This window comes from Ictalurus furcatus, chromosome 4, assembly GCF_023375685.1.
Source record: "Ictalurus furcatus strain D&B chromosome 4, Billie_1.0, whole genome shotgun sequence".
Taxonomy (NCBI): domain Eukaryota; kingdom Metazoa; phylum Chordata; class Actinopteri; order Siluriformes; family Ictaluridae; genus Ictalurus; species Ictalurus furcatus.
Genome location: NC_071258.1, coordinates 13938304 through 13953811, shown reverse-complemented (window position 1 = coordinate 13953811; position 15508 = coordinate 13938304). Strand labels below are relative to the sequence as shown.

At 39.8% G+C, this 15508-nt stretch overlaps 1 protein-coding gene across 1 annotated transcript; it reads left to right on the top strand.

Annotated features, from left to right (window-relative positions):
* The first annotated feature begins 4140 nt into the window (after nt 1-4140).
* Nucleotides 4141-12811, top strand: wnt2 (wingless-type MMTV integration site family member 2). Its single transcript, XM_053623090.1, has 5 exons — nt 4141-5111; nt 5499-5719; nt 8541-8818; nt 10077-10341; nt 12504-12811. Exons 1-5 carry the CDS (start codon nt 5029-5031, stop codon nt 12707-12709), a joined length of 1053 nt encoding a protein of 350 aa, XP_053479065.1. The 5' UTR covers nt 4141-5028; the 3' UTR covers nt 12710-12811.
* The last annotated feature ends 2697 nt before the right edge of the window (nt 12812-15508 follow it).

The window sequence follows — 15508 nt, the reverse complement described above, 5'->3', positions numbered from 1 at the left end:
GTATACTTGTAGAGCTCTGGTACAAGTCAAGTAACCGTTGAGGATGCTAAAGCTCATGAGTATGCAATTTACCAACCTCATCATGTGTTAAAAAAAACATGACTAAGCAGAGAAGAGAAGAACATCTTTACAGTGCAGCGTGTTCTTGCCCCATCATCTGCATTGTCATTTAAAATGTCTGTCAGCGCCACACTTAAGTCTAGCTTCACCATATAGCTTTTCTCATGGCCTGCCATCAGCCTTTCTGTTCAACCTGTTCAACAGTCTCAGTCACTAGCAATACAGCAATGCTTCAACAATAAATAGGTCAGAATGGAGTTATGATGCCAGACATTTTAGCTTAAGGTTTACCACTAGCACCCTGTTACCACACAGGTAGTATATTGTGCTGTGATGGTGTTGATTGCCTTGCATGAGTTATTGGTGGTGTGAACTATGTCTATGTAATCACAGACATAATAACGAATATATTAATTTAGCTTACATTAGTGCTAACTGAACACATTGATAATCTAAGTAGCAAGGCCCAATAATGTACACGTCATCCATCTGATTAGTTGAATCAAGTGTTTTGGGAGTAAAGGAAACACTGATATACAGTCATGTCAAAAAAATAAGTACACCCCATTGAAATGGTTGGCTTTATTGACATTTTGACAAGCAAACATTGGATCATCTTTGAAACAGTGCCTGTTAATAAAGTTGATGTACTTGATCAAAACCACAAGGAAAATTAGCTTTTTCATTCATTTATTCAATAGAAATGTCAATAGATGTGATATTCTTCTATGGAAAAAGTAAGTACACCCTTGGCCTCAGAAGCTAGTATTGCCCCCTTTGGCAGAAATAACTTCTTGTAGGCCTTTTGCATAATTGGCCACCAGGCTTGCTGGAATTTTTGACCACTCTTCCATGCAATACCCTTTCTCTCGCAAGATGTTGGAGGGTTTTCTTACATGTACTGCCCATTTAAAACCCCTCCCATTTCAATGGGATTGAAATCCAGTCTTTGACTAGGCCTTTCCATAACCCCCCATTTCTTCTTTTTGAGCCATTCCTTGGTGGATTTGCTTGTGTGCTTTGGATCATTATCTGGTTGTAAGGTTCACTTTCAGTTCAACTTCAACTTTTGGACAGATGGCCTCACATTATCTTCAAGCACTCTTTGATATGATGCAGAATTTATAGTTGACTTAATGAATGCAAGCTGTCCAGTCCCTGAGGCAGCGAAGCAACCCCAAACCATAACATTTCCACCACTGTGCTTCACAGTTGGTATGAGGTGCTTCTCCTGAAAACCTGTCTTTGGTCGGTGCCAAATATGTCTGCTGTTACTGTGGCCAAACAACTATATCTTTTATTCGCCTTTCCAGAGCACATTATTCCAAAAGGCCTGGTCTTTGCCTATATGCTCATTGGCAAACTGTAGTCTTTCTCTAATTTTCTTTTAGACATCAAAGGCTTTTTCCTGGCAGGCCTCCCATGCAGATCAAATTTGTGCGATCTCTTTCTGATTGAAGAAGTATGCACTTTGACACCAACAGTTGCAAGACTTACTAGCAAATCCTGTGATTAAATGTTTAAGTTCTTAGAGACTTCTTTTTGCTTTAGACAGTCTGCTCTTGGACTGAATTTGCGGAGTTGGGAACATGTTGTCTGACATTTTAAGTGTAGTTCTGGATCAGTACTACTTTCAGGAAGTGCGATTCAACAATGTCACCATTTCTGTTTGTCAGTTGCTATATATTCCTGGCATTATATGGTCATATTTAAGGCTTTTACAAACAAATTCCTATAGTCTATTAGAATGTACATTTATTTTTCTTTATAGCAGGAAAAACAAGAAGTAAAATCTCCTGTCTGTAGTCCATTCTCTTCTGTCTGTGGCATTGTCTAAGGGGGAATTCCCATCAGTATTGTAGGGGGTCCTGTTAAAAACAATGGAATGAAAAATACTGAGGAATATACACAAGTTGTAATTCATTATGCTGTACTTCTGGGAAACAGACTGTCTGATAAAAAATATATAAATAAAATCTTATAGGACACGTGGCTGTTTACATATTTAAGCTCTTTTTCGAGTCCAGCTGCCGTGTGCACAGAGTCTGTACATTTAGCTAAGTGTGAAAACTCTCTTTGGCACCTTTCAGAAAACCAATTGATGAAAACATTAGACCAGTGATTGTCACTGACCATTTTAACCTTGTGATGCTGCCCTCAAGATGGATCCCACTGAAGATCCCACCTTCTATCCTCTGCTCAGTTCCCACACCAGCTAACAGTGGCTGCAGGAGTACTGCTACAGTTGTCACAAGCAACACACATCAAAGTCTCCCTCTGATACTTAGGAATTCTGTTTTCAGTTTTTTTCCCTTCATTGTTTTCCCTTTCTTTTATCTCAACTTGCTTGTAAACAGAAGTTTGTCTCAAAGTTGAAACTTGTTAATGGTATAATATGATGTCTGCTTTATGTTATAAATGCAGCTGATCAAATAGATGACAGGCGTTTCATGGTGTAGACTATAACAATTTCCCCCCACCTCAGTAAAACAGTCTTTTCAGCTAATGAGGTCTCATTAATAATAGCAGGGTGTATATCAGCTTGAAAGTGCTCTGTATGCCTTTCCCTGGACAAGTAAGGATTAAATTATTTAAATGGCATTTCCAGCTTCTTTAGATTAGTGTTTTATGACTTAAAATTTGCATGACATGAATTTCGACTTTTTCTAAATGACATTAAAAAATAAATAGATTGTCCATGTGTAAGGAGGCCATGAGTACATGTTTTTGTTAAGAAAAATGGTTAATATTTATAGAAAAATTATTTTTGAACAAAATATAGCATGTACAAAATTGAAAATTCAGATAAATGAGGTATATTATTATTAATGTTATTATTGTTCGTCCGTAATTTAATTTAAAAAAGTGGAACTTTCATATATTCTAGGTTCGCTACACATAAAGTGAAATATGTCAAGCCTTTTTTTTTTATCTTGATGATTATAGCTTACAGCTCATGGAAATCAAAAATCCAGTATCTCAAAATATTAGAATAAAGAATTTATAATACAGAAATGTTGACCTGAGAAGGGCACTAATCAGATAATTAACTCAAAACACCTGGAAAGGTTTCCTGAACCTTTAATCTCTCAGTCTGGTTCAGTACACAACCACAATCATGGGGAAGATGAAAGTAAATTTTTGCATTTCATTTGGAAATCAAGGTCCCAGAGTCTGGAGGAAGAGTGGAGAGGACCAGAATCCAAGCTGCTTGAAGTCCAGTGTGAAGTTTCCACAGTCAGTGATGATTTGGGGGGCCATGACATCTGCTGGTGTTGGTCCACTGTGTTTTCTCAAGTCGAGAGTCGATGCAGCGTCTACCAGGAGATTTTAGAGCACTTCATGCTTCCAACATGCTTCCATCAGGCTTTATGGAGATGCTGATTTCCTTTTCCAGCAGGACTTGGCACCTGCCCACAGTGCCAAAACTACAAGTAACTGGTTTGCTGACTGTGGTATTACGGTGCTTGATTGGCCAGCCAACTCGCCTGACCTGAACCCCATACAGAATCTATGAGAGACACCAGACCCAACAATACAGACGAGCTGAAGGCCTCTATCAAAGCAACCTGGGCTTCCATCACACCTCAGCAGTGCCACAGGCTGATTGCTGAAAAAAAACAAAAAAACATTTTAGATTCCCAAACATTAGTGTTCTAGCATAAAATGAAATATTACAGAAAAATGCTTGTATGTCAGTAAAGAAAGCAACATATTACATAAGAGACCACTTTTCAGACAAAAAACACAATGAAGGCTGTTGGATTTTGCTGCAAATTAAGAAGCAAGTGCGACAGTCAAAGTCTCCAGAAGAACCGTGTCTGGTTCTCCAAGATGCTCAATAAAACTTACAGCTCATTTCCTTATAAAACTGCACTAATTGTACCGGAAACTTTTTTTTTTTTGTCACACCAAATATTGACTTTGTTTCATTTACTACTGTTTACTGCTCTTCACTGTATTTTTAATGTAGAAACATTTCATTTCATTATTTTGAAGGCATCTTTGCTCTACAGCATTTCTTTACATATGCCTAAACCTTTTGCACACTACTGTAGGGTATATACTTGTTGTTTTTAATTGAGAATTGAAAATGTTAGGGAAGATATCCTGGATACACGCTGCACTGTAAACGACAAATAGTCTAAAGAGCAACAAAAATCAGGATGGTGATTTATATTTAAATAAATTGATGCTCTCAAGTAATTTGGAGGTGATTTACATCTCCTTACATTTCCTTTAGATTCCAAGTGTGGACGCTATGCATTCTTTTATGGTTCAGTTATTGAAGAAGTGTCAGTGCGGTCACAGTGTAGGTTTTTATCATTCGTTTTATTTATGGCCGCAGTGTTTTCTTCCAGCTAAAACAACAGAAGGACCACATCTCCCTTTTAAAATTTCGGAGTAGTGAGGACACAAACATCTGTGTTTTTTTTTTTTTAGCTGAAACTGGAAGTGTTTTGTGCTGTGTAGAGAACTCATTAGTTCTCCAGTAGCTTATACAGCCCACTTTTTAAAATCATCTGCACGGCCATAATCCCGTTTAGACCGCATTCTACACACCTCGGGGTGGAAATGTGTGTGTGTGTGAGAGAGAGAGAGAGAGAGAGAGAGAGCGTGCGCGCGTGCGTGCTGGTGTGTGTGTGTGTGTGTGTGTTTAAATGACCCGCCTGAACAGATAAACCGCTTCCAATTTCTGCCCCTCATACCAGACAGCTCACTGAGCCCACCCCTTCTATAAGCAATCTCAGACCTGATAGCGGACCATCAGCGACCTGAACTCTGTCACTTCAGCGTCTCTGCGCGGGACATGTCTGCTTTCAGGATGTTTTGCGGGTGAAGCGCGTGCTTAGTGGAGCAGCTCGAGCGCGCTTCTCACACATCACTTCTTCTTCTTCTTCTTGATCTTTTTGTTCTGCTGAAAGCGAGCGTGTGAACGAATGAGCACACCAATCCGGAGTTAGTAATATGAACTTTCTGCCAAGTGGAATATGCTTATATTTATCTGTGGCAACCTGCTGGTTCACATCAAGGGTCGACTCATCCTGGTGGTGGGTATCTCTGGAAAATTCATTACTCTTACTATGTGCATTTTACTGTTTGCATACAAAACTCTACTTTTTCCTTGCGTCTGGGGTACTACATTTATCTTTCCGACCTGTCTTTCACATGCCAATGTGGACCCAAGCTACATAAATGGACCTGATTAGGTTTAGAGTAATGCATTTTCATTCCAACAGTCTATTACAGAGTATTATCGTGTGTGTGTGTGTGTGTGTGTGTGTGTGTGTGTGTATGTGTGTGTGTGTGGTTATCACTTGCCAATATAGGATCACGTATTTACTAAATTAAAGCAAGTTATTTATAAAAATACAGCATTAAGGAGTTTGGGTCGCATTCAGGAAGATATGAATTGATCATGTGAATTTTGCTCCCAGGTACATGGGAACGCTGGGCTCGCAGGTGATGTGCGACAACATCCCGGGTCTGGTGAGTAAACAGCGCCAGATGTGCAGACAGCAGCCCGGGGTCATGCAGGCGATCAGCGGCGGAGTCAACGAGTGGATCAGCGAGTGCCAGCACCAGTTCCGCCACCACCGCTGGAACTGCAACACTGTGGCCAGAGACCATAGTGTATTCGGAAAACTCCTGCACCGCAGTGAGTATACTCTCTCTCTCTCTCTCTCTCTCTCTCTCTCTCTCTCTTTCTCTCTCGCTCTCTCTCTCTCTCTCTCTTTCCCTCTCTCTCTCTCCCTGTCTCTCTCTCTATTTCTCTCTCTCTCTCTCTCTTCCCCCTTTCCCCCCCTCTCTCTCTTCTCCCCTCTCTCTCTCCCCCTCTCTCTTTCCCTCTCTCTCTCCCTCTCTCTCTACCCCTCTCTCTTTCCCTCTCTCTCTCCCTCTCTCTTTCCCTCTCTCTCTCTCTCTCACTCACACACATGCAATCCAAACCAAAGCTCTGTTGTGTGTAACTCAGACATTTGCAATACCACCGTTTAAAGCTGTTATGTACAGCTGTTCTCTAAATATAATTATAATAATAATAATAATAATAATAATAATAATAATAATAATAATATCAACCGTTATTAGCTATTGTTTCACCTACTTAATTCCACTAGCTCATTAAAAACAATGACTAGTAGCCTAATTTAAAATGAACTGTACAGTTTTGACCTGTTTCACATAAATCAATAACCAGTCCATCAAAACGCCCTGACTTGGACACAGGATTAGTTTGGCATCTACAGAGAAATCAGATCAGAGCTGTTTTCTCGATAGCATTCTCAGAAAGAAATGACATTTTCCTCGGCTACCTATGTATTTACTTTGCCAGACTATTAATACACAGGATGCTTCTCAAGCTTTACTCATGTATTAGCTTCAAAATCCATGTGAACTGGAACCAGAAACAACTGTGTGCATTTCTTCTGTTTATTCTTCTGGAAAGAAGTATCATTGATTTCTGATTGAAACGTTGTAAAAATCATTTTATATTGATGTGTTTTTCTCAAGCTTTCCATCTCTTGGTGATTCGATAAGATTTAATATTTCTGTGGTTCCACTAGCATAAATTCGAAATAACCTCCTCCAAACCGAATCTTACATTATTTATTGCTACTTCATGACTCCCTTTAAAGCTGCTTGATTATGACTAACATCAATTACAACAAAACAACTTCTAAGAGATTGTTTCTACCTGATAAGGTTATGAAATTGTATTGAACTAATACATTATCATACATTCTTTATGATTATTGATTTTTTTTTGTGTGTATGGTAACCTATGTAGGATAACCTATTGAATGCATTTCTGTAATATGAGGTCTTCTCCCCTATACTCTTTTTCTTTGGAGTTGATGTATGTAAGCTATTATGTGATCTGTACGCTGTGATTCTGAAATAATTCTAGTTTAAAACAAAATACATAGAGGAATCATATTACCCAATAATAATTAAGGTGTAGGCTGTGTGCAGGCTTTTTAATACCAGAATTCAAATGAATTGAAAATAAAATAAAATTTAAATATAGCCGTATTTGTTTAACATGACGAGCATTATTTGGAAAGAAGCGAGCTCAGTGTAGAAATGGACAGTTAACCCATTCGTCTATTTCGGAAATAGTCTGTGTGACTGAATGTCACCTTTTGAAAAGACGACTGACTTAGTCTTACTGTGTTTATATCATTTAAAAGGATTGGGTTTTGTTTTTCTTCTGATTAACCAGTTTACCTCTGCAATGTAGCTTTATACGATATCCTGATTTACAATAAAATAAATAAACACAAACTGTACACAACAGTTTCTTTTCATTGCCATCAGTTTTGCTACAACACCAGCTGAAAATATTTTGAGACTACAAAGCTCACTGTAAAAAATATTCAGTGCTTATGCTGGTGGTACGAGTGACCATTCAACATGCATACACGGGTCCTACACTGTTTCTAGCGTTTCCAAACACACTGAATTAGACTGTTGATCTAAATATTACCCCCGGGACTGCACTGACTCTGCACCCGCAGTGAAATTCCTCATCCATAATCATGTCATGGGTCTATTACAGAAATGCTAACACCTGATATAGTAGATTAAATTTCTTTTGTTTGCTCCATGGAGCACTCCTTAGTTAATAAATCTTCTGCTTCTGAAGTTGGTGTAAATCATCCCTTTATGAAGGTAGTGTGCTTAGTCAAGTACATATGCATAAATAAACGTGTGTAAGTTTATTCCAGAATCCATAGGTTTTGTGAATTTCTGTGCAGCTCTTCGAAAATGTGTATTAAAAATACCCAGTGCATGCCATGTGGAAATCATATTAATGGGAACATCCACATAGACGCTCAGGGCCAGTCTCCCAGGCCCTACACATAAAAGTTAAGTTAAATCTCCGTCTTTAATCTTTCGCTTTGGTATTCAGACCTCCCAGAAAGGCCACAGACCCATCATAGGGCATTACAGGGAGGGTTTCTCAATGGCGCTGTGAGAATCTACTTAATGTCAATGTCAGTGCACTAATTTAGGACAATTGCAAGGATTTGGTGGCGCAGATCTACCCTTATACTGACAAAGCTCCCAAATGAAACACTAAAGCTCATGACCCCTGTTCCTGTTGCACTGCTGTTCTGCTGAATTGGTGGCTTTTGTTCTTACGCTCTCTCTCTCGCTCTCTCTCTCTTGCACTCACAAAACATTAATGTTACTTATTCAATCGCTCCTCTCACATACATACAAAGATCAATCTTTGATCCTAAAACAGGAAGAAGATAAAAAGTGATATGTTTCAAGACAAACCAATGGCAAGGCTACATCACAGTGTTCTATCATAAGGTTCTCATAAGGTGTAGGTTCTGTGCTTGTCAAACACAGAAAAAATTTGTCAGATGATTGAATGTGCCTTGAGCTTTCTGCATTTTATGTTCTGAGTTCTTGTGCATGCTTACCTGCACTTCTGTATTTCACATTTCATCTGTGCGTATGCTCAGGCAGTCGTGAGGCTGCCTTTGTGTACGCCATCTCCTCAGCAGGCATGGTCCACACACTGACCAGAGCCTGCAGTCAGGGCGAGCTGGACTCTTGCTCCTGTGACCCGGGAAAAAAGGGATCATCACATGATACCAAAGGGTCCTTTGATTGGGGTGGCTGTAGTGACCATGTTGACCATGCCATCAAGTTCACCCAGGCGTTTGTTGATGCCAAGGAGAAGAAGGAGAGAGATGCACGAGCGCTCATGAACCTGCACAACAATCGTGCAGGAAGGAGGGTAATTGTTCATGGCTTTATTTATATGAGCAGTGCCTACTGGTGGTGTCACCAGTGTTTTGTTTTGGGGGGGGGTTCCAGGAAGATCATAGAACAGTAAGTTTCTCATTTGTCCACCCAAATACAATTCATGCTCAAGTCTCACCCTTGCTTCACTAGATAATCTTATCTAAGAACTGCTGATGTAATCACACACAAAAAAAAAATCCATATGCTTATTTCACAGCTCTTTAAGAGTTAACAGTATGCTCATGCTGAACGTTCTTTCAGTAGTTTATAGTACATAACTGTAGAAAGGATATTTTGAGGTTTCTTCCACATGTTTCCCCAGGGAGATTTTTGCCAATGTCATCTCTGGCGTGCTCATTAGGGATCTAAATCTACATCCAGATTTCTGTAAAGCTACTTGGTATCTAAAGCTACAACATGGATTGTTAACAGTACTATATAAATAAAAACAAATTGAATCGAATTGTCACTGTAAAGACTGCACATGCCTTTTTCTATACGCATTATGTTTCGGTTGCAAAAATTAATGCAAAATCAGGCAAACTCCACAATATTTGGAGGAACTTGCAATTTTTAAAATTTACGACAGATTTTCACAGATTTGGGCCAAGACTTGTCATGTGACGTCATCACAACGCGCAGTCAGCCAAAGCCCTCTTGAATTCATGTGTTGAACATGAGTTCAGCTAAAAGGTCTCATTTACCAACAAACATCACTGTGAAAGACCGTGCAAAACAATTCTGTGCAATTGCAATTTCGCCAATTCTAGTAGTTTTCTGCAGAAAAAAAACAGCACAAAAATTCTGCATGTTGTATCACAAATTTTGAAAGAAAAAAAAACACAGCAAAATCAAGCATTTTTGGATGCAACAATCCCAAAAAAAAAAACCCTGTACTGAAGATTGCAAAAGCCAACTGTGCAAAAGCCAACATGTGCCTGTTTAGATTCTCAGCCTGGCTTGTAACAGACAATAAAGTACCTCTTCCATTTCCCTCCATTATTGTTCTTAAACCCATGGCTATGATTTACAAATGTCTCAGCTCAGATTTAACTTTCCTTCCTAGACATTTTAATAAGATCTAGGTATAGGGCCTTTTAACATAGCTTGAGTATGACTTACAGTAAACAGTAATCTAAGGCCATCTGTTCACAAAGAAAACCCAACTGCAAAATCTGCCATGATAACTGACTTGCTCATAATATGGATCACCTAAGCCCAAGTATTTTTCTCTTTCCCCCATTATCCAGGCAGTGAAACGTTTCATGACTCTGGAATGTAAATGCCATGGTGTGAGTGGGTCCTGCAACATTCGGACATGCTGGCTGGCCATGGGCGACTTCAGACAGACAGGTGACTACCTGCTCAAGAAGTACAACAGCGCCACCCAGGTGGTGATGAACCGCTATGGGACGGGCTTCACCGTCACCCACAGGAAGCTCAGGAAGCCCACGAAGAATGATCTGGTCTACTTTGAGGACTCACCCGACTACTGTATATGGGACCATGAATCTGGTGAGCTTTGTTGAGCATTGCATGCATCTAGCGCCTTGCATGGCAGCTCTTCTACCATTGGCATGTGAGTGTGTGTGTGTGTGTGTGTGTGTGTGAGAATGGGTGAATGAGAACAAGTGTAAAGCGCTTTGGAACCGCTAAGGTTAAAAAAAAAGCGCTATATAAGTGCAGACCATTTACCGTCGCATACTGTACTATACATACATGCAGTTTATTTTGTGTATAAATTCCATGCATTCTGTTATCTGCGAGAGAAATCACAAGAATGATAGAAGTTGAGGAAAAACCTGGGTTTTCCAGCCATTATCACACGCCCTTGTTAGTCCTGGCGTATTCCTCCACCAGCTGTGCTACTCTACTAGCAATCTGTAAAGCATTAGTCTTGCCCCAAACCCAGTGAGAATGTAACCAGAGAATGGAAGCTATTTAGCTGCCTATTACATTCAGAACAGTCATAGTAGTCACAATAGAAACATGAATGCAGTTGGCTTGTGTCCCCGCAAGGCAAGAGGCTCTCTCTCTCTCTCTCTCTCTCTCTCTCTCTTGCTCTCTCTCTCTCTACCTTTTCATGTGTGCGTGGCCTTGTATGTGTGAGTGTGTTGAAGTGTACTGAATAACACCAGGTGTGCCTATGTGGAGTGCGGGAGGGGTAGAGGTGCCTGTCAGGCTGCGGATGATCCTGGGCTATCAAGTAACACTGCGTTTAAGACACATTACCACAGATCTGTGGACAGCACAGGAGCTGAAACATGATCCCTGCTCTCAACCACTATAAATTACTGGCCTCACCAGCACACCTCTCTTCTGTCTGCCCCCTGAATGGGCAGAAATATTTAGAGTCATCAGTCATGTCTCATAACATCCCACAGCGTGCATGATGATCTCTCTGAAAAATCATGTTTTTTAAACTTCTTCTGAACTGTGAATTATGTTTTCCCAAAAGAATAGAGGCCAGTGTATAAATAAAACGCATGATCAAATGACATACCGATATGCGGAAAATTCTATGCTATTCCAGTACCCTTAGACGTATACATGCCCCTTGAAGTTTGTGTCCTGGCACAGATGTTGGCAGGATTGCTTTGAGACACCACGGCTGAAGTGACATGGCACAGTGTATTCACGTTGATCTCAGTGAAGTTCAGCATGAGAAAGACACGGAAAAGAGGGCAATCCCAAGATGCAGCAGCAAGGGCTCTTCATCTTTGAAAGTGTGAAATCAATTCCAGCAACCGCACATGCTAAAGTCATCTCGTGGCACGCCTCACATCTTAATTCAGTAAGCAGATGCACTTCAGGTGATGATGTAACCAAAATCGTCCTGGCATACCAGCCATTTGGACGATCGAGTGGGAGATGGGGGCTGCTGGGTCATGCCCAAACACATCTCACGATCGCGTGCAAGACACTAGCAGTGACAAATCAGGGCCAGGTCTACCAATTAAATGAACCTTCAAAACTGTTCATGATCCAAGTAGCAAATTCAAAGGCTAAATTGGGGTTATGTAAGACAGCTGACATTAATCTCCTGTTGTGTTTGTAAAGGTTAACATCAATGTGTTCATAGTCCATGATTGTTTTCCCAGTGCTATGTTGGGCCATCAGTCTGAGGGCCCTCATGCACAAAGCCCTGAGAATTTTCCCAGGATGCCACATGAAAGCTCGGGTTGATACAAGGTCTTTAACAATTTCGATATCAGCGGTCGATCAGTGCCGCACCAGTCTCCACGCCGGGCGGGGTTGTCTAGATTAGGGCTGTTGAAATGAGCACGCGATGAAGACTTGCAGCTGCGGCTGATAGGTCCTATCATCAGTCCCTCATCTTATGAAGGACCAAGCGGTCATCTTCTTACCCAGCACAGTCTGCTCTGCTGCTTCTTCAGAAGCACCAGATGTCTGCCAGGCAGCGAATCCAGATTGTTCAGCCCAGCGTTGCACATCTCAAGTAACTGTACTAGCAAGCTGTACCTAAACTCCTTCTGACATTAACTACTGAGATAAGGTATAGTGAGGTGTGTTGAATGTAAATGCCTTGAGTGGTATGCTTGAAGTTCTTCTTTAAGCTCAGTAACTTAAAAAAGTATTTGAATAAAAATGTGTTCAAATACGACACTGTACATAGTTCATGCTTGTGCTGAGTGTGTCTGTCTCTTCTCTTGAAGGGTCAGTGGGCACAGGTGGGCGCGTGTGCAACCGGACTTCACATGGAGCCGACAGCTGTGAGGTCATGTGTTGTGGGCGGGGCTATGACACTTCCCGTGTGAGCCGCACCACCAAGTGCGAGTGCAAGTTCCAATGGTGTTGCGCTGTCCACTGCAGAGACTGCCACGAAGAGGTGGACGTCCACACATGCAAAGCCCAATCATGACCACTGTCAACCAGAGTCATGAGAGACATATGCTGGTATTCACAAAGCATCTCTTTGTAGCACGGGACTGATCCAGGATCAGGTTGTGTCACTAGCATTATTGTTCGTAAGGGCTATCCCAGTGCAGGTGAAGAACTGCACCCTAATTCAGCACACACACACTAATATACTTTATAAATCTTAGCCATGTCAATTAAGGCTTTTGGGTCTAATATTAGAAGCAATCATTAGAAACTAGGACAAAATAAAGGAGCTGAAGGCTTCAATATATTGGCTAAAGTAATAGCCGACAACAACTGACTCAAAAAGACGACATACTCTATCTGTATGTAAACTAGGTTTAAAGTCTTAGAAATCCTAGTCTTTTTTTAAACATCTCTTTGTTGTTCCTTTTAACGTAATACAAGTATTTATTAAGTGCTGTATCAAAAGTGATTATCTTCAGCATTATAAATGTTGATTTGTAAATACAAGCTATACATTATTTAAAATAAAGCTGACATGTATATGCATTTCTGATGAGTGTTTAGAGTGTTTCATTCTTATTCTGGTCAGATCACATGTTTATCCAAAATCCCAGTAAAATAGCTGGTAATTCCGATGTTTACACAAAATTTCCACTTAACTAATGCCACGACTCTTCTGGTGTCCAAATGTTGCTTCTTTAGGTTTGCACTGGGGCCAGGGATGTAGCAAACAAGTAATGAAAGCGTTTGACCACGAATTAGCATCAAATCAATCTCATTGACTTGTTGGTCCAAGGTAAGTTAGAGAGTGTAGCTCATCTTTTTCAAAATTCTTCATCCTTCACCAGTGTCAGTTTCTGATCTTCTGATCAAAAGTGTCCATCTGTTAACTGGATATTTTTGGTTGGTGGACTGATTGTCTATCCAGCATTGACAGTATGTGCTGTTGTGCCTAATACACTACAGTACACTCATACCAGCAGAAAACCCACAATAATTTCACTGCTGTGTGGAATGATCCAACAACCAAATAATCTAATCTCTATTTATATATATATTTATGATCATGCTCTGATGGTATATTTTAGATTATTGCTCTAATAGATATGACACAGTATTAATATTAAGAGCCTGTTCAATTTGGGATGTTCATACTATATATATATATATATATATATATATATATATATATATATATATATATATATATATATATATATAACAGAAAGAATTCTTTGCTAATTTCTAAACATTCAGGCAGAAAGTACTAAGTGATGGTAAGCCTATAGAAGCCTATGTAGTATAGCAAGCACAAAGTGATCTGGGATGCAGAGTGGAAAAAAAAACAAGGTTGGTTAGAAAAAGAAAAAGCTGATCTTAGGGAGACTGGGATTCTTCTTTTATTTAGTATTCAAAATTATGTGTATGCTGTGTATTAAGAAAATCTTTATCAATATAGCCTGCTTTTGTGCTTTTTACCTCTAGAGGGCAGCAAAAGAGGTAATCAGTGTCCACTATAACTCCAACTAGACTAGTACTACTCTTGTAGTCACTGATTATTGAGATGTGCTCATTTTGTATTTAATCTAGCTCTCTGTGATTGTTTCAATAATTTAGTTATTTCACAAATATGAAATTTGTGCCAGTCAATTATTCTATAAAAAAAAATCAAGTTTAGTTTAGTCTGACCATCTATCAGCTGCCAAAACACAGGCTGAGACCCTCTTTGCCAGCTAGTATTGTAGAAAGGAAACAGTTACCACACCATACCACACAATCAGTACATAGCCACAAACAAATATCCTCCAATTACACACACACACACACACACACACACATTTGCATTCACCAAAAATGCTCCTATAAAACAATGAAATCTAATATACAAATGTTACCTACATTCAATCCACTGATGGTGTTACTAATTAGTCCTCACTTTTCAGTATGTTCATTGTGTTCATCTCCCCAATATTCTCTTCCCTTATCCTTTTTTGTTTTCTTTTCTTCATTTGTCTATTTACATATGGTTTGGTTTGTTGATTGTTTCCATCAATCCATTTTCCATATTGCTTATCCTACATGGGGTCGTGGGAGAGCCTGGAGCCTATCCCAGGGAACTTGGTGCACAAGGCAGGGGACACCCTGGACAGAGTGCCAACCCATCGCAGGGCACAATCCTACACTTATTCACACACTAAGGACAATTTGGAAATGCCAATCAGCCTACAACCACTGGGGGAGGAAACTGGGGGAGGAAACCCCTGAAGCACAATGAAAACATCCAAACTCCGCGCGCAAAGAGCACACAGGGCAGTGGCAGGGTTTGAATATATAAATATATATAAATATATATAAATATATGTGTGTATATATATATATATATATATATATATATATATATATATATATATATATATATATATATATAAAATTAGATAAATTGCATCTATAACATACCTCCTCTTACATTGTATTTATAAAAGGTCAAACCCCCACAGTAATTGTTATTCACCATTATTCAAAATTATTTCACTGTTTTTATCCACTCATGACCGATTATCTGAAAGAAAGCTTAAACTCAATCCACTTTAATGGGAATAGCTGTACATCTGCTCATTCATGCAATTATCCAATCAGCCAATCATGTGGTAGCAGCAAAATGGTTAGCTGAAATACATCTCAGGGGGTTATAGTCCTGTCAACCAAAACAAGAATCTGAGGCTACAGTGGGCACAGACTCACCTAACTGGACAGTTGACAAGTGTACAAATGTTGCCTGGTATTTTTCCAATCTTCAACTGTTCAGTTTCAGCAAGCCTGTGCCCACTGTAGC

Bases quoted from the DNA above. Each gene is read 5' to 3' on its own strand.
- wnt2 (XM_053623090.1), top strand. From the start codon at position 5,029: ATGAACTTTCTGCCAAGTGGAATATGCTTATATTTATCTGTGGCAACC. The intron at 8,819-10,076 runs GTAATTGTTCAT...CCCATTATCCAG, and splicing joins ACAATCGTGCAGGAAGGAGG to GCAGTGAAACGTTTCATGAC. The intron at 10,342-12,503 runs GTGAGCTTTGTT...CTTCTCTTGAAG, and splicing joins TATATGGGACCATGAATCTG to GGTCAGTGGGCACAGGTGGG.